This window comes from Chiloscyllium plagiosum, unplaced genomic scaffold, assembly GCF_037043375.1.
Source record: "Chiloscyllium plagiosum isolate Xiang-an unplaced genomic scaffold, Cpla_swu_hap1 HiC_scaffold_36, whole genome shotgun sequence".
Classification (NCBI taxonomy): Eukaryota; Metazoa; Chordata; class Chondrichthyes; order Orectolobiformes; family Hemiscylliidae; genus Chiloscyllium; species Chiloscyllium plagiosum.
The window spans coordinates 40,017,754-40,045,341 of record NW_028270174.1 but is presented as its reverse complement, the minus strand read 5'-3'; the positions used below and the strand labels follow the sequence as shown (position 1 = coordinate 40,045,341).

The 27,588-nt window shown below is 40.8% G+C and overlaps 1 protein-coding gene across 1 annotated transcript in view; it reads left to right on the top strand.

The window, feature by feature from the left end:
* fgf2 (fibroblast growth factor 2) overlaps positions 1–27,588 on the top strand; it is a 107,895-nt gene that overhangs the window by 19,907 nt on the left and 60,400 nt on the right. Inside the window, exon 2 of the mRNA XM_043674065.2 lies at positions 24,439–24,542. Coding sequence (XP_043530000.1) covers positions 24,439–24,542 — 104 coding nt within the window. The remainder of the gene's footprint in view (positions 1–24,438; positions 24,543–27,588) is intronic.

The window sequence follows — 27,588 nt, the reverse complement described above, 5'->3', positions numbered from 1 at the left end:
CTCCAGCACTTCCTCTGGCAGCTCATTCCATACACGTACCACCCTCTGTGTGAAAAAGGAGACCAGAATTGCACACAATATTCCAACAATGGCCTAACCAATGTCCTGTACAGCTGCAGCATGACCTCGCAACTCTTGTACTCAATACTCTGACCAATAAAGGAAAGCATACCAAACGTCTTCTTCACTATCCTATCTACCTGCGACTCCACTTTCAAGGAGCTATGAACCTGCACTCCAAGGTCTCTTTGTTTAGCAACACTCCCTAGGACCTTACCATTAAGTGTATAAGTCCAGCTAAGATTTGTTTTAAACAAAAGGTAATGGAGAAATTTATTAAGGCAACAAATCGCAAATAGTATCTACAGAGATAGTTGATTATTTGTTTTGATTATACAGAATTCCTTAGGTTTTAGAATGGAAGGTAGACAATGTGACATGCCTATTTGAGAAAGGAGGAAGAAAGAATGATCTGCAATTGGCTTGATATTAATACTAGGGAAAACACTAGAATATTATTAGGGATATGATTTAAGTTATGTAGGAAATAGTAGACTGAGTCAGCATCCACTTTTATTTTGAAGTTTATGAGTAGCAGGGTAAATGAGGGGGAACCAGTGAATATGGTGTACTTCGATTTTCAAAAAGCATCTCAGATTAGGTGAATTGGCTATGGTAAATTTCCCATAATGTTCAGGGATGTGTAGGTTGGGTGCATTAGTCATGGGTAAATATAGTGTAAGGGGGATGGGTCAGTGTGGGCTTGTTGGGCCAATGGCCCACACTGTGTAGGGAGTCTATGATTCTGAAAGGTCACAAAATTATTACAATAGAAGGCTCATAAGTGGGTCTAATAAAATACTGTTGATTTTAAAAATTAATTAACAAACAGAAATAAATTGGAATTAAGCAGATCATTTTCAGAATGGTAAATTGTAACTAATGCTGTATTGCAAGGATCCTTTTTGGGCATCATCTGTTTCTTTTCTCTGACTTCGGTGAGGAGGCTGAATATAAATTGGCAATAACAAGCTACATAGAAAAGTAAGTGATGGGGAGAATATAAAGAAACTTCAAAAGGATAAAAGACCATAAACATGGGAGCAGAAGTTAGGCCATTCAGCCCATCAAGACTGCTCCATCATTCAATCATTGCTGAAGTTTCTCAAACCCATTCTCATGCTTTTTGCCCGTAACCCTTGATCCCCTTGATATTCAAGAACCTATCTATCTCATTCTTCGATATACTCCATGACCCAGCCTTCTGTAGTAATAAATTCCACATGAATGGTTAAGTGAATGGACAAGAATATAAAACATGGAATATAATATGACACTATCAACTTGGCTAGGAAAATAATAAAGCTGAATATTTTTGTGTGGGGAGGACAGAGTAGCAATGGAAGGGTGCTTTTCAGAATGGAGATCAGTAACGAGTTCCACAGGGATCAGTGCTGGGACCTTTGCTTGTAATATATATATATAATGTTGGTCTGATTAGTAAATTTGCGAATGATGTCAAAATAGGTGGAGTTGCAAAGAGTGAGGAGAATTGTCAAAAGAGACAGCGGGATGTAGGTAGATTACAGATTTGGGCAGAGAAATGGCAAATGGAGTTTAATCCAGGCATCATCAAGGTGGTGCATTTTTGAAAATCAAATTTAGGTGCAAACTAAATGGCAGAACCCTTAAAAACATTGGCATGCAGAGGGGTCTGGGCAGACAGATCTCTGAAAGTGGCAACACCTGGTGCATAAACTGGTCAATAAGGCATGCTTGCCTTCATCGGCCAGGACTTTGAATATAAAAGTTGGAAAGTTATGTTACAGCCTTACAAAACGTTTTTGTTAGGGCAGATTTGCAATATTGGGTGCAGATCTGGTCACCACACTACCAAAAGGACGTGGATGCTTTTGGAGGGGGATACAGCGAAGGCTTACTAGGATATTGTCTGGTATGGTGAGTTTTAGTTATGAGGAGAGGTTGGAAAGACTTTGATTGTTTTTACTGGAAAGATAGAGGCTGGTGGGTGACCTGATAGGAATCTACAAAATTGAGAGGCATAGATAGGGTGGATAGTCAGGCTTTTTCCCAGGGTGGAAGGGTCAACTACAGGAGGGCACAAGTTCAAGATGAGAGGGGGAAAGTTTAAGGGAGAAGTGTTTGCAAAATGTTTCAGAAAGTGGTGGGTGTCTGGAATGCACTACCAGTGAAGATGGTGGAAACAGGCATGTTAGCAATGTTTAAGGTTTATCTTGATAGACACATGCACATGAGGTGAACAGAAGGATAGATGCTGCACATGGGCAATGAGTAGCAGGTCTAAATAAGGTTTAGGGATCATTGCAGGCTTGGTGGGCTGACGAGCCTATTCCTGTGCTATATTGTATAACTTCAGCATTCAGAGCAATCTTGGGGACACATCACAAATGACTGTGTACAACTTTCTTTTCAAATAAAAGTTCTACTTGCCTCAAATAGTATGGCAAAGGTTCACCAGGCTGACTTGCTTAGATGGGAACAGACTGAATAGATGAAGTTGATTTATTCTTGAGAATTTAGAAGAATAAGCGATGATCTTATTGAAGTGTTATAAATTCTTTGAGAATGTCCAGTAATATGTATTTCATATATTTTCAGTAATCACATGGAGGGCGAGTTAATGGAATGTGTGCAAAATGTGAACCAGTTTGAGGAACCAACTCGAAAACAGTCTACTTTGGATTTGAATTGTGGTATAAAATGGGATTAATTATAAACTGAAAGGTTATTAGGGAAAAGTGACTGTTGTATGGTAAAGTTATTATATTTGAAAGTGATTTTTAGTTAATTCTGAAGCCAGGGTATTGAAAGTAAACATAATAAATTATATAGTTATGAGGGTTGAGTTGCCCAAGGTAGATTGGGAAATTACGTTAAATACTAGCCATTGCTATTTTCTTAAAGAACTCCTGAAATACTTGCAACATTTGCCCATTTGTTTTTAAAGCACAAAAGTCTGAAAGTAAAATTGATCAAATTCTGGCCAAGATGAGGAGTTAAGTTGGTTTAAGAGCAAAGGAATAAATTTGTAATGTTTCCAAAATAAGTAGTAAACATGAGTATTTGGAGAATTTTAATATTCTTCAGAGGACAACCAAGGAAAATAGAGAATGAGAGCAGAAACTAGCAAGGGACACAACATTGACAAGTCTTTCCATAATTATGATGGTGTACGGAGAGGTAGATTCTAGCGTGACTCTCAAAAATGGAATTTGATAATTAGCTGAAGTGAAGTTTGCAGGACCATGGAAAACAATGAAGGAATGTGAGGGGTAGAGTTAGTCTTGCAGTGAGGTGGCAAGAACTCCAAGTGGCAATGGTGTCCTGCGCTGTAATCATTTTCTGAATCTGTGAGGTGATCAGATTAAAACATAAAATGCTTGAGGGAATTGACTCAGTAAATAATACCTCTTGCTGGGAAATCTAGGACTGGGAACCAGTCTTGGATTAAGGTCTTTACTATTTGGAACTCCGGTGAAAAATTGTTCTTACACACAAAAGGTTGTAAATATGTTTGGAGTTTGCTACCCTGGACAATTGTGAATTCACAGTCCTCAAGATTCAAGAGAGTTATCAAAAGCTTTTTTTCTGCATACAAAGGGAAATCTAGGTATTTGTGGATATGCGTAGATCTTTGGTTTAAAGGAGATACTTAGTATGATCTTGTATAATCTACTTCTCCTAATTCTGAGTTCTCAAGAATTTTTCTTCGGGGTCTCAAAAGCTCTATGCAAAGGAAAAGTAAGGACTTCTCCAGGAATAACTTGTTGAGTTCTTTTATAGACAGTTTGTATAGCGGTGTTTCTCCCACTTGTACTAAGAAAATAGCAAAACAGGTGGAAACTTGTGCCCTTTCTCAGGCTGAATTTGGTGGTAGAATGGGTATTTCTGCAGATAGGAAAATGATATTTGGGGTTGCTACCATCTTTCCCACCTCCACCCCAAATATGTCCATGATGGGAAGGCACATAGATGCCTTTTCACTCTGCTGCTAATTGAATATATTTGAAACCCTGGTATGTTTGTTTTCTGGCCGCATCTGTAGTCCTTTGTTGAAAGGCAATCAGTATGAGGATGGAGATTTGAGCCCTCTCCACTGTTATTCATCTGTGGCCTGGATCTTTGGTCATGGGTGGGTTTCCTTCTGGAAGCAAACACTGTCTCTCTGTTCAAAAGAATTGCTCGCCTCCAACTGGCAGATTTGGCAAGTGGGCCTTTCATTCCTGGGAACCAGATCCTGTTGAAGGCTACACTGGTGGCTTATCAAGTGATTGATTGATTACACAAGCCTTTTTGGAAAGAGATGTCTTGGAGATTTCATCAGCTTTTCCTTCACCCATCAAAGATTGCTATTGCCAAGGTTATCAAACAATTGCAGGGTCTTGCAATAGATCACAGAATATAATTTGCAACTGCTCTGCTGTCCTGATGAATAAAGAGTAAACTATGGTGATTTTAACATGCTCTAAATTATATTCTCCAGAGAACCTTTAGTGAAAATAGTTGTTTTGCAAATGTGTGAATTTATGTGAATATCTTGATTTAAGGACAAACTGTAGTTCTGAAAACGAAAAAAGTTGGAAATTACAACGGGTCAGGCAGCATCTGTAGTGAGAGAGAAAGCTAACGTTTCGAGTCTAGGTGACTTTTTCAGGGCTGACGTGAAGTGGAGAGGCCAGCATTTTATACTGTGGTTGAGGGAGTGGGGAGAAAAGGTGCTGATAGTGCAGATTAAGTGATTGGAAAGTGATAATGTCCAGAACCATGGTGTGTCTAACTGGGAAATTGGAAAGAACGAACAGTCAACACTGAGAGATGGGAGGGAAGAGAGGTCATGGTGACAGAGAATGTAACAAGTAAAGCTAGAAGAAAGGGAAGGAATAGGACTAAGTTCATAATCTCATTCCTGATGAAGGGCTTTTGCCTGAAACACAATTTTCCTGCACCTTGGATGCTGCCTGACCTGTTGTGCTTTTCAAGCACCATTCTCTTGATTCTAATCTCCAGCATCTGCAGTACTCACGCTCACCTCATAATCTGAAGGTGTTGACCTCGTTGTTAAAACTAGATGTTTGGAAAGTGCCTAGTCTGAAAATGAGATGTTACTACTTCAATTTGCGTTGTGATTTTACTGGAGCATTGCAGCATGCTGAGGATAGACCAGTCTGGTTATAGACCAAAAAAAATACAGTTGCTGGAATTCAAAGTAGACAGGCAGGAGGCTGGAAGAACACAGCAGGCAGGCAGCATCAGGAGGTGAAGAAGTCGACATTTTGGGTGTAACCTTTCTTCAGGACTTTGGGTGTATAGGGGCAGCTCCAGTTAAAGGAGGTGGCAGGTGCAGGCTGGTTTAAGTGGGGATAGGTGAAGACAGGCAAGAGGGTACCATCTGGTTTGGAGGAATGAATCTGGTTGGTGGCAGGGAGCAGTGGAAGGGAGGGGGGGGGGGGGGATGGGAAGAGATTTGGTGGATAGGTAGGGAGGTTATTTGAAAATGGAGAACTCCGTGTTGACTCCTCCAGGCTGTAGGCTGCCCAGGCGGAAGATGATAGACAAGTCAACATACGAGCAGGATGTTGTGTTAAAATCACTGGTCACGGGAAGGTTGGGGTCAGGCTTGCACACAGACTGGAGGTGTTCTGCAAAGGGATCACCGTTCTGTGTTTAGCTTCTCCAGGCTACATTGGGTGGAGTAAATGTAATACGCAAGATTGGAGGAGATACAGGTGAAATGCTGCTTCACATGGAAAGGCTGTTTTGACACTTTACAACTTTCTGGACTCAATATTGAGGTCAGCACCTTCAGATTGTAAAGCTGTTCCCATTCCTTCTGTTTCTTTTAGCTTTACTTGTAACATCCTCTGTCACTATGCTCTCCCACGTGCCCCCTTCCAACTCCAGTGTTGACTTTCTGTTCTTTAAAGTCTGGCAGTTAGACACACCACTGTTTTGCTATTCTCACATTCTGATCGCTTTATCTGCAAAATCAACACCCTTTCTCCCTCAGCACTCCACCCACCATTTGCATAAATGCTGCCCTTCCATACCTCATGCCAGCATTGATATAGAGTCATGTAGACTCAATGTTAGCTCCAGCTCCCTCTCCCTCTCCCTCTCTCTCCCCACACCTACTACCTGATCCTACTGCCTGATTTTCTAACATTTTTTTGGCTTCAGTACAGACTCCAGCATTGCAATAATTTGCTCCTACAAGCTAAAGTTTTACCTGCGTTTCTCATTTGAGTTATTATTATTTGCTATGAAAAGTAGAGAAAATATCATGGTCACAACATCTCCACTTCCAGGAGTAATTGCGTTCTGCAGATTATGTGATCATCTCTATCCATAACATTCAAATCAGTTCTTGACTGAAGAGTTATCAGCTAGGATCTGGACCAGATGGGCCAATGGGCTGACAAGTGGCAGATGGAGTTTAATTCAGATAAATGCGAGGTGCTGCATTTTGGGAAAGCAAATCTTAGCAGAACTTATACACTTAATGATAAGGTCCTAGGGAGTGTTGCTGAACAAAGAGACCTTGGAGTGCAGGTTCATAGCTCCTTGAAAGTGGAGTCGCAGCTAGATAGGATAGTGAAGAAGGTGTTTGGTATGCTTTCCTTTATTGGTCAGAGTATTGAGTACAGGAGTTGGGAGATCATGTTGCGGCTGTACAGGACATTGGTTTGGCCACTGTTGGAATATTGCATGCAATTCTGGTCTCCTTCCTATCGGAAAGATGTTGTGAAACTTGGAAGGGTTCAGAAAAGATTTACAAGGATGTTGCCAGGGTTGGAGGATCTGAGCTACAGGGAGAGGCTGAACAGTCTGGGGCTGTTTTCCCTAGAGCGTCGGAGGCTGAGGGGTGACCTTATAGAGGTTTACAAAATTATGAGGTGCATGGATAGGATAAATAGACAAAGTCTTTTCCCTGGTGTCGGGGAGTCCAGAACTAGAGGGCATAGGTTTAGGGTGAGAGGGGTAAGATATATAAAAGAGGCATAAGGGGCAACGTTTTCACGCAGAGGGTGGTACGTATATGGAATGAACTGCCAGAGGATGTGGTGGAGTCTGGTACAATTGTAACATTTAAGAGGCATTTGGATGGGTATATGAATAGGAAGGGTTTGGAGGGATATGGGCCGGGTGCTGGCAGGTGGGACTAGATTGGGTTGGGATATGTGGTCGGCATGGCCAGGTTGGACCGAAGGGTCTGTTTCCATGCTGTACATCTCTATGACTCTATAAGTTCTAAGTTCTGTTTAAGTGTTGTGCAAAATAATATGTGCAAATATGTAAATAGGTACATTTCTTCTAAGCTTTTTTAAATAGTGAGTGAAAATTGCAAAAAAAAGCGGGGTGTGATTTTCAATCAGAATTCGGGAATTCAAAACCTGGATCATTTCTGACCCCCACTTTTGCCACATTTGTAGATGCTACTTTAATATAAAATGTCTACAATTATGTCTGAGGTGAGCTCCGAGTCTAATTAGCAGCAGTAAGTGCTAGGATTAGGACTTGGCTCTGAAGTGCAATGCTCAAAGGCAGAAAGTGACTTCAATTGCATTTGCTATTGCTTGTCAGATTGGATAAGGCAGGAGATGGTGAAGACAAATGAACAAATAGGTACTTTTATGATCACAAGGCATTAGCATGCTCTTCAGCTTTGTACCATCACCTGCACATCTTTTTTCAATAATCCTTCTTTTTGCCCAAGTTCAATACAGCAGCAATATCACTTTAAGGTTCCTACAAACATACGAAATAGGAGCAGAAGCAGACCATTCAGTCTTCAAGTCTGGCTTTGCCATTGAATCGGACCATGGCTGATTTCTTTGTGTTTTGAACTATTTGTTTCAGATTTGTTAATAAAATTAAGATAATCTCTTGAGTTGTTTCTGCTGCAACTTTCCTTCTGTTTAACACTCCCAAGTCTCAATGTTGATTTCCTCTCTAGCTCCTTTTTTATCTTTCCTTTGGTCTTTGCTGAACTCATTCTGAGACAATCCTCTGATTTCTCAACCTAGATTGTTAACCAACCATCTTTAGTTCCTGGTCCCTATAATAACTGATACTGTAAATTATTCTCTAGCTGCAAATTCCTTTTTGAAGTCTATTATTGTAGTCTTCCCTCTCATTTAAAGCAATACCTTTGGCCCTTCTGATCATGGAAACTATTTTCTCATCTATATCTCAGCTGTATTGTTGCTTCTTAATTGGTACCACTCTTCCATGCTTTTGGATCAGGTGTGAACCATGTGAACCATGCCACAGCACTGAAATTGCATTGATCATCGATCACAAATGATATTGTTTGTGATCGTGATCAAGCTACACTGTCCTTCTGCAGCCTTTGAATTGTTTGACCACACACCATGAGCCTCCTGCCATCTGGGAGATGATGTAATGGTAATGTTGTTATTAGACTAGTAATCGTGGACATCTGTCCACAGTCCACCTTGGCAGCTTGTAGAATTTAAATTGAATTAAAATCTGAAATTGAAAGCTAGTCTTGGATGGTCACCATTACTGTTTTCTATTGTAGTAAAACCCATTTGTAGTAATGTCCTTTAAAGGAGGAAATCTATTGTCCTTGCTAATTTGGTCTACATGTGACTTTGCACCCACAATGACAACTACCTGCTTTTTATGGCCTGGCAAGCTGCTCCATTCAAGGGCAGTTGGGGACAGGAGACAAAGACTGGCTCTCCAGTACCTCCCACATCCCATGAAGGAATGAAAAAAAAAGATTTATTTCCTGCTTCCCCAACTGTTCCTCAAAGGATCTCTTCCAAGCCCCCTCCACTTCTTGCCCTGAAGATATATCAGGCTGTCTATCTGCCACTATCTTTCCTGACTCTTTCATTGCTTTTATGCGAACAATTGCTTGTCTGACAGTCATTAGCGATCTGCAATTTTCTCAAACATTGACAAGAATGAAGCCGCTCTTCCAAGCTGAATGTGAATGTTTGCAAATTTGACAATCTATTTGCCCCTCTCCTGTGCTTCCCACCCTATACAATACAGAAGCAACAATACAGCTGAGATATAGATGAGAAATAGTTTCCATGAACAGAAGGGCCAAAGGTATTGCATTAAATGAGAGGGAAGACTACAATAATAGACTTCAAAAAGGAATTTGCAGCTAGAGAATAATTTACAGCATCAGTTATTATAGGAAATGCAAGGTTACAGGAATAGGGTAAGGGGGGTTGGTGGGGTCCTGGGGGGGATGCTCTTCAGAAGGTCAGTCTGGACTTGATGGGCTGAATGGCCTGCTTCCACAGTGTAGGATTCTATGATTCCAAACACACTCCAATTCAAAGACTACCTACTTAAACTGCCCCTGCTTAAACTGGGAAAACACTAGCAACTCATAATTCTTCATGCTTGTGTGCTTGTGAATTATTAAGCTTTTCCTTATAAGAGCTTAGGCAAGACCTTCTGCAGTTCAGAGTTACTGCTTGGATCAACTTATGTCACTGGAATTTTGGAAAGGTTCTGTAGTTCTAAAATCTCCCATATTAAATCATCTTTTAAAGAAGTGCCTATGCGGAGAAATTGCAGAGGGCCTTCTGTGAAGGGTGCATTTTAGTTCATGGAGAGATTCCAAACAATTCCTTCACTGTAAATACACAAATGCTATCATGTGTGTAACAATTTCACTGAAGCAAACTGCTTTTAAAAATGTTATGGTACATTGCACACAGATAAGAGTATAATCAGTGAAGGTAAAACTGTTGCTTTCTGAAATAATTAAGTTTGAATTTAGAATTGATTTCTGATGAGTTTATGCTAATAGTTTGGGGACACTACAGATATTTACCCTTCCCCTTAAAAAATAGGCAAGAATTGACATTAAAATTTAAATTGACATTAAAAAACGTACAGAAATTTAGGTTTCTGACAAAGATCTTTCAAAAAGTAGGCAGTAGCCTAATTAACATTGCATAGTAATGGAACAGAACCATAAAATGATTGCAGCATAGGAAGCTGTTTAGCTTGCTGATTCCATAATGGCTCTTTGCAAGAATGACCAGAGATTCTTTGCCTCAACTTAATCTTAGTTCAAAGTGAGGGGGAGGCCTGAACTCTATGCTGACTAGCAACTGATCAGAGGCAGGAGTGCTGGTTCCAGATAATAAATAAATAATATGCTCTTCTACTGCTTCTCACTGATCAGGGCAGCTCATCGAAGGATTCAGAAGGAATACTTTGGCAATTGCAAGCGAATCACAAGGGGGTCCCTAACACCCACCACCTCTCCTCTGCTCTGCAGATTCCTTCTAACTCTCCCCTCTTGTTGACACCCCCTCCCCAGTAGATGGTGCCTGGAGTTGATGCAACCTTCAGTGTGCTGGGGTTCATTTTCATGGGTTCCTAACTGCAAGACAGTAAGAATCCAAACAGCGTTGTAATGAGGACCATTTCTCCTAAACCCTTTCTTTCATATTCCTACTTTTAATATGTTTATTTTTTCCCTTTAAATTATGTTCTAAATGAATCACATGTGGCTACTGAGCTAAAGGCTCTGAACATCTAATAGCTGTCTGTTCAAAGACTGTGTTCACCACTTTTACAGCTTGGGTTTCTCCAGTAAGAATGCTTGGCCTTTTTCCCATATTCCCCATTCATCTAGCAATGGAAGCTATATTTTACCATTTAACATTGACAAGGTTTCACTTGCTATTGTATTGGTAGCGCTCTTGCTGCTGCTGTTGCTGCTGCTACTACTGCATCCATGGAAAATCTTGGTCCACGGGTTCACACCAGCTCCATTTTTATTTTGCAATCTATTGTCCTAATCATCTCCTTGTCTCAGTCAACCACTTAATCCCTGGTTCTCCATTTGCCAGGCTCTGTTACTCCCTCCATGTTCCCAGTTCCCAGTTTTCACATCTGTACCAATAGAATGAAGCCGGTGACCCTTCCCAAACTTCTTGAGCTGCTCCCTAGAAATACAATAGAAAAATGATAATTACAGTTAAAAATTTTCCTCAGGTAATATGTCGAATGTCTTGTGACACGGTGGGTGACATTAATCTTTCTGAGCTAGAAGCCTCTGGGTTGAGTTCCACACCAGATCCACCTTGTAGGGTGGCCAAACTGGTTGTTATTGATTGTATATTAGTCTGTAAATCCTGCTACTGGGGGTAAAAACATAAGAACTAGGAATAGTAGGAGGCAAGTATGTTTTTGTATAGTAATGCTCTTTTCCATTGCAAAGCTTACATTATTAAATGTCAGTTTATGAATATTGTTGTTTCTGCCCCCACAGGTGATTTCATTATTCAATACAATATAGTATTATTTTGAGATTTCTAACACATTGTTTGGCACAAATAGCATTTTATATAAATATCTTTTATTACTACTTAATGTACATTGTTTTCTTTTTTTCTTTCATTTTGCACTGCATCATATACCTTCCCTGAATGTAATATTACACCGAGGTTGGGGTTGGTTAGCACAGTTGGTTGGATGGCTAGTTCTCAGTGTAGAATTGAACCACCCCATACCAGCTGAGGTTACCATGAACCATCTCTTTTTCAACTTCTCCCTCACCTGACGTGACAGGTGATCTATGGGTCACGAGTCACCCACATTTTATTTCATTGTAGGGCAAGGGAAGTTAGAACTCAGAGGAACTAGTGTAAATTCCATTCTCTCTCCCTTTTCCTATTCTCCATCCATCTTTCTTGCCTCATTCTATGCTCTACACATGACCTGATGTTTCTCCTGATATCCAATACTTTACATTATCTTGTGATCAGGAATCTCATTTTTAAGACATTGAAGAAAAGGGAAACTTGATATGTAAGGAATTGTAAATTTATAGTTGCATCCTTTGTGATGCTGGCTATTATAATTCTTACAAATCGATGCATTCAGTTATTTAGGGTTCAGTTTGAAAATTAATTCAAGGACATCACAAACATTTAGCAAGAAAATTCCTAAGCCTATTATTCGTTACGTTGGGTAGATAGTTGCAAACATATGGTAACAATTGATTGTGTCCTTTCAGTTTTATGTTTTAATGCTGCACTTATAGTTGGAAAGCATCTTTGTTTAAATTATTGGTTCATTTCTTTGCTGTAAGTCATTCATTGATAACCACAGCAATATTTGAGTCAGTGACCACTAAAGATTATGGAATTCAGCAATGGTGTAAGTGAAACCTGATTTGTTTAAGCTTGATATTTCACAAACAAAAAAAATACTTAATTACATGACTTCACAATATTCTATATTATTGAGGAAAAAAAATGGTTGCAGTTATAACTTGTGGATGGTGATTGGGGGCTGGCGTAGGTGTGTAGAAGGCAAATTTACAGTTTTTTAAAAGACTCAAAATATTGCAAAAGTTGCTGATGTTGCAGTAATGTTGTATAGCCAGGAGAGTAAATGTTTCGAACTGATGACGTTTCATCAAAACTGGAAAAAGCTAGAGATTGTAACAGTCTAAGTATAGAGCAAAGGGAACAGAGAGGGAGGAAGGATCCTCCATTGCTTTCATATGGTCCCTTCCTTGGCTTCTCTACCTTTTGTTTTTGGTGGACTATCACTAATAGTTAGAGTAAACTCACAGCTAACTTGACTATGCATCCACTAACTCTGCTTCCTGTGTTGAGTTAGCCAGAATATATCCAGAGTGGGCTGTTTTGTCATGCTGTAACTGACGTGAACTTGGAACTTTTGGGGCTCTGACCAGTGAAACAACCTGATATATTTTGCAGATCAGAGTGAGAGTGCATATTTTAATGACTTTCTTAAAAATAAAATCACATTTCCTGAAAGCTGTTGGTTAGTCTTTAATATAGCAGTTACATTCAGCAGGGGGATGGGAACCCAAATTGTCACTCCAGCGGCCAAGAGGTCGCGAGTAGTGAGGTCAGAAATAAGGTTTCAAGGTTGCAAGAGTGCAGCAGCAAGTAGGAAGGTGGTTTGAACTGTGTCTAATTCAACGCCAGGTGTATCCGGGGTAAGGTGGGTGAATTTGCAGCATGGGTTGCTACCTGGGACTTCAATGTTGTGGCCATTTCGAAGACGTGGATAGAGCAGGGGCAAGAACAGTTGTTGCAGGTTCTGGGGTTTAGATGTTTCAGTAAGAACAGAGAAGATGGTTCAAAAAAAAGGGGGAGGTGCGACATTGTTAGTCAAGGCCTGTATTATGATGGCAGAAAGGATGTTTGAGGACTCGTCTGCTGAGGTAGTATGGGCTAAGATTAGAAACAGGAAAGGAGAGGTCATCTTGCTGGGAGTTTTCTATAGGCCTCCGAATAGTTCCACAGATGAAGAGAAAAGGATAGCAAAGATGATTCTCGATAGGAGCGAGAGTAACAGGGTAGTTGTTAGGGGGATTTTTAACTTTCCAAATATTGACTGGAAATACTATGTACTTTAGATGGGTCAGTTTTTGTCCAAGGTGTACAGGAGGGTTTCCTGACACCATATGTAGGTAGGCCAGCTAGGGGCGAGGCCACATTGGATTTGGTACTGGGTAATGAACCAGGCCAGGTGTTAGATTTGGACGTAGGTGAGCACTTTGATAGTAACCACAATTCAGTTATGTTTACTTTAGTGATGGAAAGGTAGAAGTAGATACCGCAGGACAAGAGTTATAGCTGAGGGAAAGCAATTACGATGCAATTAGGCAGGATTTAGGATGCATAGGCTGGGGAAGGAAACTGCAGGGGATGGGCAGAATTGAAATGCGGAGCTTATTCCAGGAACGGCTATTGCGTGTCCTTGATAAATATGTACCTGTCAGGCAGGGAGGAAAAGGTCGAGCGAGGAAGCTGTGGTTTACTAAAAAAGTTGAATCGCTTGTCAAAAGGAAGAAGGCTTATGTAAGGATGAGATGTGAAGACTCAGTTAGGGAGCTTGAGAGTTACAAGTTAGCCAGTAAAGACCAAAAGAGAGAACTAAGAAGAGCCAGGAGGGGACATGAGAAGTTGTTGGCAGATAGGATCAAGGAAAACCCTAAAGCTTTCTATAAGTATGTCGGAAATAAAAGAATGACTAGAGTAAGATTAGGGCCAATAAACGACAGTAGTGGGAGGTTGAGTGTGGTGTCTGAGGAGATATGAGAAGCGCTTAATGAATATTTTTCATCACTATTCACACTGGAAAAAGATAATGTTGATGAGAATACTGAGATACAGGCTACTAGACTAAACAGCATTGAGATTCATAAGGAGGAGGTGTTCGCAATTCTGGAAAGTATGAAACTAGATAAGTCCCCTGGGCCAGATGAGATTTATCCAAGGATTCGCTAGGAAGCCAGGGAGGATATTGCAGAGCATTTGGCTTTATCTTTGTCATCAATGTCTACAGGAATGGTGCCAAAAGACTGGAGGATAGCAAATGTTGTCCCCTTGCTCAAGAAGGGGAGTAGAGACAACATTGGAAATTATAGATCAGTGAGCCTTACTTTGATTATGGAGAAAGTGTTGGAAAAAGTTATAAGAGATAGGATTTATAAATCATCTAGAAAATAATAAGTTGGTTAGGGATAGTCAACACGGTTTTGTGAAGGGTAGGTCGTGCCTCTCAAACCTTATTGAGTTCTTTTGAGAAGGTGACCAAACAAGTGAATGAGGGTAAAGCGGTTGATGTGGTATATTTGGATTTCAGTAAGGTGTTCCCCACAGTAGGCTATTGCTAAAATTACAGAGGTATAGGATTGAGGGTGATTTGGCAGTTTGGTTCAGAAAGAAGGCAGAGGGTGGTGATTGATGGAAAATGTTCATCCTGGAGTTCTGTTACTAGTGGTGTATTGCAAGGATATGTTTTGGGGCCACTGCTGTTTGTCATTTTTATAAATGACCTGGATGTGGGCTTAGAAGGATGGGTTAGTAAATTTGCAGATGACAGTAAGGTCAGTAGAGTTGTTGATAGTGCTGAAGTATATTGCGGGTTACAGAGGGACAGAGATAAGCTGCAGAGCTGGCCTGAGAGGTGGCAAATGGAGTTCAATGTAGAAAAGTGAGAGGTGATTCACTTCGGAAGAAACAGCAAGAATACAGAGTACTGGGCTAATGTCTTGGTAGTGTAGATGTGCAGAGAGATCTTGGTGTCCATCCCTGAAAGTTGCCACCCAGGTTGATAGGGTTGTTAAAAGGCATGCGGTGCTTTTATTGGTGGAGGGATTGAGTTTCAGAGCCATGAGGTCATGTTGCAGCTGTTAAAAAAAACTGATGCAGCCGCATGTGGAGTATTGCATACAGTTCTGGTCACCGCATTATAGGAAGGTTGTGGAAACTTTGGAAAGGGTTCAGAGTAGATTTACTAGGATGTTGCCTGGTATGGAGAGAAGGTCTTTTGGGAAAGGCTGAGGGACTTCAGGCTGTTTTCTTTAAAGAGAAAGAGGTTGACAGGTGATTTAATTGAGACATATAATCAGAGTGTTAGATAGGGTGGACAGTGAGAGCCATTTTCCTCGGATAGTGATGGTCAGAATGAGGGGACGTAGCTTTAAATTGAGGGATGATAGATATAGGACAGATGTCAGAAGTAGTTTCTTTACTCAGTAGTTGGGGGTTATGGAATGCCCTGCCTGCAATGGTAGTAGACTTGCCAACTTTAAGGGCATTTAAATGGTCATTGAATAAACATATCGATGAAAATGGAATTGTGTAGGATAGATGGGCTTCAGACTGGTTTCACAGGTTGGTGCAACATCGAGGGCCAAAGGGCCTGTGCTGCGCTGTAATGTTCTATGTTCTATAATTGCAAAAAAAAATGCAGTCTCTTATGTTCCTGTAAAAGTACTGTTTGTAAGGTTCTGGTTATTTAATGGATTATTGCGGTACCTAATTTGTTTGAGCTCCGCAGATCAGAATTGTACCAAGTTTTAAAATGATTTACACTGATTTCACTTCTGCTTTAAGTGAGCATGATCAATTTGGAGCTCTGAGATAGATGTTGGATGAGGTGGCAATAGAGGAGGAAAGAGAAATTTGGCTAGATTCTAAATTATGATTATCTACTGAGGGAAATAACCTGCAGGTGAGATTGGGGAACTAGGACTCTGTGGCCTGCTTAGCAGAGAAGTGACGTTATCTTGATGAGTCAGATGACCTCTTTATGTATTGTTCTTTAGCTCTGTGATTTCTTTTGTGGAGCCTCCTAGCCTAGTATTACATGGAGGAAAGCAGAAGCTTCTATTAAATCTAAAATTCATTCACTTCCAAATAGGCAGCATTTGAATATAATTATAAGTTTTGGGGATTGGCAAGACCTCTATAGCAACCCTCTGAAACATGTTTTTATGAAACTTCTGCCAAAGTCTCTACGAACAATGAAGCATTTTGTGTCTGTGCATTTGTGAACAAGTTTCATTTCTACATTCTACCTCAGGCCCACACTGCATAGAACTCCTATGTGTGCAAGAACAATGGTTTGTAATGAAAACCACTTCGGAGCATATAAGAATAAAAGGCTTTGGAAATAGAGGTGGGGTGTCAAAATTAGTGATTTAGGAGGGCATTCTACAGTGCAGCAGTAACAACTTGGCAATATACATTTTCTCCAGGTTGTACATTGAAGGGAGTAAAAGCACTGAGATTGATTATTTCTCAATAGACTAGAATAAACCTTTATCCCTTCACTATGATTCCATGTCCAGTTATCTTGTATGGTTTGCCATCATTAGGGAGTTGATTCTGAAAATTGTACCAGAACTATTGTGCATCAGATTGTATTAATATTTACAATGGCAAGCTCCATCAAGGTTTGCACAAGACAAATGAATAAGTGAACTAACCCTTTCTTTGTGAATTGTAATGAATTGTGGAGCCATTTGGACCACCTTCACCAAGAGAAAATCCCAACTATTTGCACTTAATGTTCTTTTGCAATTACCACTTAAAACAATCTTGGGACCACAATTAACCAGAAACCAAATTTGTTACATCATGTAAGTATAGTGGCAGAGCCCTTAATGGGCTTTGCATATAAATTATTCATTTGGAGACAGTGATTTGGTAATGGAAAAGAAACAATTCAGCTATGTGTAAGAGAGTGTTGAGTTTTTTTTAAATACAGTGGTGGGATCTTGTGGTTGTGTCCTGGTCTCTGGGCCAGGAGGTTCAAGTTTCACCTGTCCCCAAAAATTCTTTTAATTCTCACCCCAAAGTCCTCCAGAATTTGGCAAGGCAATACATTTTTAAAATGTTTGAAATAAACACCTTTGCAAGTAATGTTTCCATCCCATGAATGGTTATAAAAGTAACTTTCAATTTTTTTATACTTGTAGTAAATCTCCCCTTTTTAACCTCTTCTGCTCTGAAAAGACCAACTTTAGATTCCTTAGTTTATCCACAGAACGAATGTTTGTACTCCTGAATAGAATTCTGGTAAATCTCCTCTGAACCCCTGCCAAAAACTTGGCAAGACATGCTTGTGCTTCCGGGTGTCCAGAATTGGATAGGATATTCCAGCTCTGGTAAAACTACTGACTTATAAACATTACCATAACTTTCCTTACATTTTTGACATATGGGAAGCAAGAGTAGTTTGAGGCTAACATCATTATGATGGAACCTGTCATTTGTAACTCAGCGGTTCACTCTTCTTAATTAAGAAAGAGAAGCCTGAATGCACTAAGCTGCTCAATCTAAAATCTAGCAGACTAGGAAATGTCCCAAAGAATATAAAATATTCAGGCATCCATTTTGAGATGGGAAATTTGTAGGATTTTGAAAGGATTAAAAAGGTAACAGCTTCAGCCAAAGAAAAATGGGTCAATTGAAAACAAAGACAGAAGAGTTGATCAATAACTGTAGTTAAAGACTGGAGAGATAGATCAATACTCCCTTGTTATTGTCTAAGGTAGAACAATGTCACTGAGGAAGTTCTGGACAATATAGAAAGTGTACCTATCACGGCATGGTTTGATTATCTCTGGAGGAGTCCAGCTATTGATTTGCTTGTGATGGGCAAAACTCCAGGTACCGATGTTGTACTGCTGGAAGTTTTCAACTAAAGAAAACCAGCACTGCATCAGAATCTGAACAACCTTCTTCTGTGTCTGCTTGAGGGAGAGGGCAGTCCTCCATAATAGTTATAATGTTAAGATTGTGACCCTGTATTTAAAAGTCTGACTGCATTGATTACAACAATTAGAATAGATAGAAATTTATTGTTATGTGTACTTCTATATGAAAAATACAGTGAAAAGTTTCATAAGCCACTCCACCATGGGGCCTACATCAATGACAGAAGTTAAATATAACAAAAAAACTAAAATTAAGACACAGTTCATCACAGTTCAGTTAATGGCTCCTAGGCTTGAGGAAAGCTGATTAAGGATCGATGGGATAGCCTGAAGATGCAGCTGGGATGAGACCACAACACCAGGCCACTGGAATACTGGACCGAAAGCCTCTGCCATAAAAGACCACCATGCTGGGGTATCAACGCACCAGTCCTAGACTGTCACTTCTCTTCCTTCAGGCATCTCGGCCTAGCTGTGGACCTGGATCCTCAGCCTAGACCTGGTGAGCAACAGTTGTCCCTGCTAAACAATATGGGAAAAGTATTTACCCATGTTTACCTTCTCACTCTGAAGATCCTGGCTGGATGCATCTATTGTGAATCCATGTGGTTTTAGAATTGCAAAAGAAGTGCTTTGAACATGGGCTACCAATATGTACTGCCTTAATCAGTCTTATCAGGCATTCAACCATGTGAGGTGGCATGGTTTGTTTAAGCTGCTGGACAAAACTGGCTGTTCATTGAAGCTGCTCAGTGTGAACTCTTTCCACAACAACATGGAGTACATTCAGCTCTGGCATGCAGTATTAGAACCCTCTGATACCTAGTACAGTCAGACACCAGTGTCAATAGTCTTCAGCAGATTTTTCTCTTTTGTTTTAGTGCTGTCAAGTGATTTAAGGATAGCTACTTACACCAGAAAGCTGTTCAACCTTGCTTGCCTGAAATCCAAGACTAAGATGCTCCATGCCCTCATCAGACATTTGCTTTAGGCTGATGATACTGCACTAACATTCCTTCTGAAGTAATGTGACCAACATCAGGAAGATATTGCTGTGGAGGTTGTTCAAAGCTGCATGTATCTTGGCTCCACAATCCCTAGCAATTCCTTGATGCTGAAATCCATAATAGTTGCAATGTTTGCTCTGTGTTTATGTCCAAATTCAGTAACAGTGTGAAATGACTACAACCTGACGAAGAATGCCAAACTCTGCATTCTTTGTAATGAAGGGCTCATTTCTGATAAAAGGCTTATGCCCAAAACATCAATTCTCCTGCTCCTCAGATGCTGCCTGACCTGCTGTTCTTTTCTAGCACCACAATCTCAATTTTTTTTTTTTAAATTTTTTTTGTAATGAAGTACACTATGGTGAGACCTGGGCAACATATACTGGACAAGAGAACAGGTTGACCATTTTCAACCTTCACTGTATCAGACATGGTCTTGGCATCTTCTGGCAGGACAAAGTCACCAAACCAGAGGTCCGTGACCATGCTAACTATCAGTATCCACTCACTGCTATGTCACCCACATGTGTGCTATGTTCATCAGAAGTATGATGGCCATATTCTCAAAGACCTTCATCTGTAGTGTTCTGGCCACTACTTCAAGACTACCTGGGGGTCTATTTCTCTGCTACAAGGGCCTGCAAGTGGAACAAAAACAATATAACATGACAGTTATTGACAGTGATAACTGGGTGCCAGTTGCTGAAAGCCATGACCTCTGGAGGCTGACTGTCTTCAGAAGCATTGGAAAAGGTGAATGTTGCTTGGCTGTGGAGAGGGTGCAAAGAAAACCAAAGGCCGGCAAATCATACACTTTCTCACTGTTCTCCTCTGTAGTAAATGAGCAGGGGTTCTGAGCTACACCAAGGAATGCTTAACATTGCGCTGACTGCACATTTCAAACAATCGTTTTACAACATGATGGCATTGTTTCCATAAAAAGACTGAGCGTAAGCACCTTTGGCCATTTTTTATGGTGTTTTCCATCAGTGCTGTAAACCTAATGGTATTGAGATCACTCTTCTCGTGTGTTTTCCTACTGAAATATGTGTGATTTGCGCCTTTTTCTTCTTTTTCTGAAACTAGATCTACCATTCCTTCCTCCCTCACTGGGCTTGAACATCTTGTACACATTTCAGGAATTCATTCCTCTCCATATCTGTTACATTGCCTTCCCACCCCTAGATTTTAGATTATGCCTCTGATTATTACTGTGTTGCTTCATAGTCCTTTTGAGACATTTGTTGGTATTGCTAGTCTGATGATGGAAGGTCTCGTCAACAGTTCAATCAAGCAACACCTGATCAGTGATGCTCAACTTTAGTTTTGCCAGGGTTATTCAGCACCTGACCCATTGCAGCCTTGGTTCAAACATGGTCAAAAGAGCTGAATTCCAGAGGTGAAGTAAGAGTGACAGCCCTTGACATCAAGACCACATTTGACTAAGTGTGGCATCAAGAAGCCCTCGTAAAACTGGATCAATGGGTATTGGGGGCAAACATTCTGCTGGTTGGAGTCAAAGCTGCCACATAAGATGGTTATGACTGTTGCTTCATCAATGACCTTCCCTCTATCACAAGGTCAGAAGTGGGGAAGTTTGCAGATGTTTGCAGAATGTTCAGCACAATTTGGAACACCTCAGATACTGAAGCAGTCCATGTTCAAATGCAGCAAGAGCTGACAAGTGGCAAGTAACATCCACACAAATGCCAGGCAAGGTCTATCTCTGAGAGAGAATCTAATCTCTGCCCCTTGACATTTCAATGGTGTTACCATTACTGAATCCTCCACTATCAACATTCTTGGGATTTACCTTTGACCAGAAACTCAACTAAACTTGCCACATAAACACTGGCTACAAGAACAAGTCAGAGGCTAGGAATGCTGTGGTGTCTAACTCGCCTCCTGACTCCCCAAATCCTGACTTGTGCCTTGAAAATTGTAGACAAGAATGCAATGGAATACTCCTGGATGAGTGCAACTCCAGCAACACTCGAGCTTGACATCATCCAGGACAAAGCAGCCCACTTGATTGGCACAACATCCATACGCATCCTGTTTTTCCACTACTAACGCTCATTAGCAGCAGTGTGTACCATCTACTAGATGCACTGCAGAAATTTACCAAAGATCCATGACCACTTCCAAACCCATGACCTAGAAGGACAAGGACAGCAGATAGGCAGGAAAACAGCTGCCTGCAAGTTCACCTCCAAGTCACTCATCATCCAGACTTGGAAATATGTCACTGTACCTTCACTTGTTGGGTCAAAATCCTGGAATACCCCCTCCAAGGGTTTTATGAGTCAATCTACAGCATGTGGACTGCAGCAATTCAGTAAACCGGCTGACCATCACCTTAAGGGCAAGTAGTGACAGGCAATAAATGCTGGTCAACCAGTGAATCCCATGTCCCATGAGAGAATGGGAAAAACACACACTGCTCATCCATGGATACTGGCATCCAGCATTTGCCAACCCCTCATAAACACCATGGTACTTTTTAAAATCCACTTTCACGTTGCTTAGGAAACACAAACTTGTATTGCCAGCCTAACCGGCAACTAGCATTGAAAGACTATGGTGGGGCACTTCCCATGCTAGGCAGGCACTCAGCTCATGGGTTTTGCCAGGATACATCTTGGAGCTGGTCACTCTTTCTTTTAGGGCCAGCTCATTTTAGTGCTTGCCTGCATACAGCATCTGTGCCTTGTTTTGTCATGCCATATCTATTAGCGCATTGGTGCTTAAACACAAACCAAACCCTATCAAGTAAGCTTTTTTTTGAGCTTTTCTTTGCCAAAACACACAAGCTGCTTGTCAGTAGAGACATGCCCAGGAAGGGGGCAGGTTAGTGTATGACACACGAGGGTGTCAGTCTAATACTGACAGCATACCCCAGCTTTCTACGCGGCAAACACACTGCACATGTATTCAATCAAATGTCCATGTTGGAAATTGGGTGGAGGTTACTCCTCGGTCCAGTTAAGGATGTTGGCTGTCAGTCAGGGGCCTGATACAGTAGGTCACACAGTCCACTGACTTGACTGTAGTCAGCAATCAACTTGGAATGTTCATGGTCAAGGAGCTGATGTCTGCGGTGCAGTGAATGGATAAACAGTTAGTCCTGTATGGCCAATACCAGCAGTCCGGGGAATCACATATCATCAGGGAGCTGCAAAAACAGTCTTCAGAGTCTGGTTGGTCATGTCTAGGGACTGTTCATCGATGTCAGTCAGCGAGGCCTTGGGCAAAAACAGTCCTTGATGTCTGATCATTAAAGACGGTGCAAGGGGAGCCTGTAGAGGCAGCAGGGGGGATCACTGCCAGTAGGAGTAAGGGAAAAGCAGAGACAATTGTGGACATAGGAATAAGAACAGTGGTGGGAAAGCTCCAGGTCTATGGGAGGGGGTATGCAGAACAGCATCAGAGGGCATGGGAAATTGTGAGGGTGAGACCTTCCACTTCTGTGACTTTGCAGTGGGGAGGCGCAGGGTGGGCATTATTAAGATGTAATATTGGGGTTTAGGGAGAAGGGAGGATGGTTGGAAGCACCGTTCAATATGGTAGGTCTACACATTGGATGGGTGGAAATGGGATGTTAGGGTATAATAAGACTATAAGGATCTTAAGAAATAGGAACAGGAGTAGGCTATTCAGCCCTTTTGAGCCTGATCCATATTTCAATAGAATCATGGCTGATCCCACATTCCTCATTTACACTCTTCTTGTGTTATCCCTGATCAGTAGAGAAATTATCTACCTCAGCTTTAAACATGCATAAAGACTCTGCCCTCACAGCTGTGCATGGCAAGGAGTTATGAAAATACTCAACCCTTTGAGAGAAGAAATCCCTCCTTATCTCAGTGTTAAATTGGTGCCATTTTATTCTGAGACATTAGAGACTTGGGGAAGGGTTGGGGGGCGGGGGGTAACCTGACAACCAACTTGGGGCCTGATGCTGATTGATCCGCTACGAGCTATGTTCCTGCTATCACTTGCTGTTCTGTAGATAAACAATGCCACTGAAACATGCCGGGAATAACACTCAAAGTGGATGAAGTCAATGTTACTTTGGTTGAAATTGTCGAGTCCAAGTCTGCTGGATGTTCGTAAATTGAAGGGGTAAATGCATGAAGCATGGGTTTGCAAACACCAATTACAATTAATTTGAAACATCTTTACATACTTATGCAAAATGAACATGCTTAGGCTTCGGATGTTGCTTGTGTAGTGTGGAAAGTGTGTATAATTGCAGTGTGTTATGCTCTGTGCAGAAAATGAGATGATGTGATAGATGTTGAGGAGCCAGGGGAACAGGAGAAAGATGAGGACGTTGAATTGGAGCAATCTCTCCTTGTAGATGATAGAGCCGAGCTGCGTCAGGTGATACAGCCAGACAGGATCTGATTGGCACCAACTCCACTAGGTGCAAGCTGGATGCAGAACACTATCATGGATGTAAAAGTCAAGATGCCAGCATTTGGTTTGCATTGAGTGCAAACTTCAACCTGAATTTGCTTCTTTTATATTACGTTTTGCTAGCTGTTGACAAAATTTGTTTAGACTTATCTGAATGTTTGATTGTCTAGTCACATACAATGACAAAATGCAGGCAGTCTCTGGACACTGGGGACAGGGACTTGCAGATCATTTCAATGGAATATATCGAAGAGCGTGCAAAAGTATGTGGTTAAATGGTGACTTGAAGAGATTGGAGATGTATGTGCAAAGGAGTGTCAGCTGTGCCAGCTATATGCTGTGAGCAGTCTGGCTTTGTGCCTGTTGTGAGGAGTAATGCAAGATTGCCAACACTTTTTTCTGAGTGCACAATGGTCTTTCAGAGATGGAGCAGGCGCAAGGACTGCCAATCTTTCATGGAGTTCTTCTAGGCATGTTGTGTGGTAAGATGGGACTAGAATTGCACATAAGGGAAGCCACTGGGGTAGGGTAGGTAGTTAATAAGGTGTGCTGGGCAAGTTACAGTGAGAAATTTCACTGGGTCTCATAGCAGGAATCCCTCCAAAAAAGCTTGATACAATTTGCACTTGCCCAATAAGTGCTAAGGTCAGCCCTTTGTATGTGTTTTAAAAACAGATTTGCTTTACTTACAGAATATATAAAACTATAAATACATGTTTGTGACACTGCAAATAGATTTGTGCAACAAATTTCATTAGGCTTAGTGGCTGGTCTACAAACCTTCAAATGAGACTCTTTTTATCCCTGGTTAATCTGTTTCCTGCCATTTAGCTATTGAAATAGTATATGTTGAACCTCATAAGCATTTCCTCTGCTCCTATTCCCATCCCAGCACCATTTTAAAAAAAATTGCTTTAATGGCACCAAATTCAAATGTTTTGAAAACCAACATTTTATTTTGCTCCCTAGTTAAACTACAACTACAGGCAGAAGCTATTGGAGTAATATCAATCAAGGGAATCTGTGCGAACCGTTTTCTTGCTATGAATGAAGATGGCAAGTTGTATGGCTCGGTAAGTGGAATTGTTTTGACATCTTATTTACAAAGTTTCTGTTTGTGGGTGTTCTTTTGAACCATTCATTTATGCATTTTTATGTGGTCACATATTGAATGTGCTGTCCTTTGTCTATACATTCTGGGAGAAAGTGAGGACTGCAGATGCTGGAGATTGGAGCTGAAAATATGTTGCTGGAAAAGCGCAGCAGGTCAGGCAGCATCCAAGGAGCAGGAGAATCAACGTTTCGGGCATGAGCCCTTCTTCAGGAATTCCTGAAGAAGAGCTCATGCCCGAAATGTCGATTCTCCTGCTCCTTGGATGCTGCCTGACTTGCTGCACTTTTCCAGCAACACATTTTCAGCTATACCATTCTGACTTGGATGGCTCAAGCACAGCTAACTGAACTTGATGATATACAGTCAGTTTGAGTCTTAAGGATATTTTCTGGTTTGTAAAAGAAAAAAATCTGCACATAAAACAGGATATATTTCAGACACTTGTACTGTATGCTAAGCAGATCCATGTGTATAGATAAAAGAAAATGGACTTTCTAGTAAAAAGGCAATCCCAGTGAATGAAGTGAGTCAAAAATTGGCCTCCCTTTAGCTGCTGCATCAGTAGAACTATAATGATTAATAATATATTTAAGTACATTTATAACAAATTTATTTTGAAAATTGTATATCCCAAAATAAGACCTAATTAGCTGCCAGCTTATTTTAAAGTACTGACCAAGACACAAATGATACCTGCACATCAGATGAAATTTTCAATGATATTATATAATGTTATAGAGAAGATCAAAAATCAAGAAATCTGAGGATGAATATTTTAAATTGTTGGCAACAATTAGAATTTTAATTTGATTCTTGATTTGAGTACTGTTTTTTGTTTTTAATTAACTGAACAAAATATTAAATCTGTTCTAGTATGGTATCAATTCGTCTATAAAGCAGACTGCAGACATCCTTTTTCAAATAAAAATTCCATATAGATTATATCTGCAATAAATGTAGTTGGTTGCAAATCCTATCAGATCGAATGGATTGGTTGGAGAGACAGAGACAATGAGGAATTTACAAGAAGAAGAGGATGTGATGGATGGCATTTATAGAAAGGGAAAAAAGTTGCAGATAGTCAGAAAGATGAGTTAACTCCAGGAAAGGTAAGAGAGGTAGGCAGGTAGTGCAGGAGTTTTCTGTTGCTATCTCCATTTCAAACCAGTATGTTATTTTGGAAAATTTAGGGGGTGATTGATTCTCAAGGGAATGTAGCAAGAACAGCAAAGTTTCTGGTATTGAGATTGGCTCTAATGCAATGAGGGGTACGTTGGGTTCCAAGAGATCAATTGTGTTAGGGGCCTCTCTAGTCCGAGGCACCCACAGACATTTTTGTGGCCAGCAGCAAAAAATCAGAATGGTGTTTGCCTCGCTAGTGCCAGGATCGAGGATGTCTGAGAGGGTGCAGAATATTCTCAAGGGGAGAGGAACCAGTAGGAGGTCATTGTATACATTGGAACTAATGACATAGGAAGGCAAAAGGATGAGATTCTGAAGGGAGAATATAGAGTTAGATAGGAATTTAAAAAGGAGATCCTCGGGTGTTGTAATATCTGGATTACTCCCGGTGCTGCGAGCTAGTGAGGGTATAAATAGGAGAATAGAGCAGATGAATGCATGGATGAGGAGCTGGTGTATGGGAGAAGGATTCATATTTTTGGATCATTGGAATTTCTTCTGGAAGTGACCTGTACAAGAAGGATGGATTGCACCTGAATTAGAAGGGGACTAATATAATGGCAGGGAGATTTGCTAGAGCTGCTCAGGAGGATTTAAAGTAATAAGGTAGGTTGTGGGGGCTGGGGCGGGGTGGTGGGGGCAGTGGGGAGAGACCCAGAGAGATAGTGAGAAAAGAGATCAATCTGAGACTACTCCAGTTGACAAAAGAAGTGAGTCAGTCAGGGCAGGCAGGGAAGCAGAGAACAAGATAGGACTGATAAATTAATGCATTTATTTCAATGCAAGAGGCCTAACAGGGAAGGCAGATGAACTCAGGGCATGGTTAGGAACATGGGACTGGGCTATCATAGCAATTACAGTAACATGGCTCAGGGATAGACAGGACAGGAGTGTAATGTCCAGGATACAAATGCCATAGGAAGGACAGAAAGGGAGGCAAGAGAGGAGGGGGAGTGGCGTTTTTGATTATGGATAGCAATACAGCTGTCACTGAGGGAGGATATTCCTGGAAATACATCCTGGGAAGTTGTTTGGATGGAACTGAGAAATAAGAAAGGAATGATCACTTTATTGGGATTATATTATAGACCCCTTAATAGTCAGAGGGAAATTTAAGAAGCAGATTGGTAAGGAGATCTCAGTTATCTGTAAGAATAATAGGGTGGTTATGGTAGGGGATTTTAACTTTCCAAACATAGACTGGGACTGCCACAGTGTTAAAGGTTTAGATGGAGAGGAATTTGTTAAGTGTGTACAAGAAAATTTTCTGATTCAGTATGTGGATGTACCTACTAGAGAAGGTGCAAAACTTGACCTACTCTTGGGAAATAAGGCAGGGCAAGTGACTGAGGTGTCAGTGGGAGAGCACTTTGGGCCAGTGACCATAATTCTATTAGTTTTAAAATAGTGATGGAAAAGGATAGACCAGGTCTAATAGTCGAAGTTCTAATTTGGAGGAAGGCTAAATTTGACAGTATTAGGCAAGAACTTTCAAAAGCTGATTGGGGGCAGATGTTCGCAGGTAAAGGGATGGCTGGAAAATGGGAAGCCTTCAGAAACTAGATAAAGAGTCCAGAGAAAGTATATTCCTGTTAGGGTGAAAGGAAAGGCTGGTAGGTGTAGACAATCCTAAATGATTAAAGAAATTGAGGGTTTGGTTAAGAAAAAGAAGGAAGCATAAGTCCGGTATAGACAGGAATGATCAAATGAATCCTTAGAGTATAAAGGCAGGAGGAGTATACTTAAGAGGGAAATCAGGAGGGCAAAAAGGGTTCATGAGTTAGCTTTGGCAAATAGAGTTAAGAAGAATCCAAGGGGTTTTT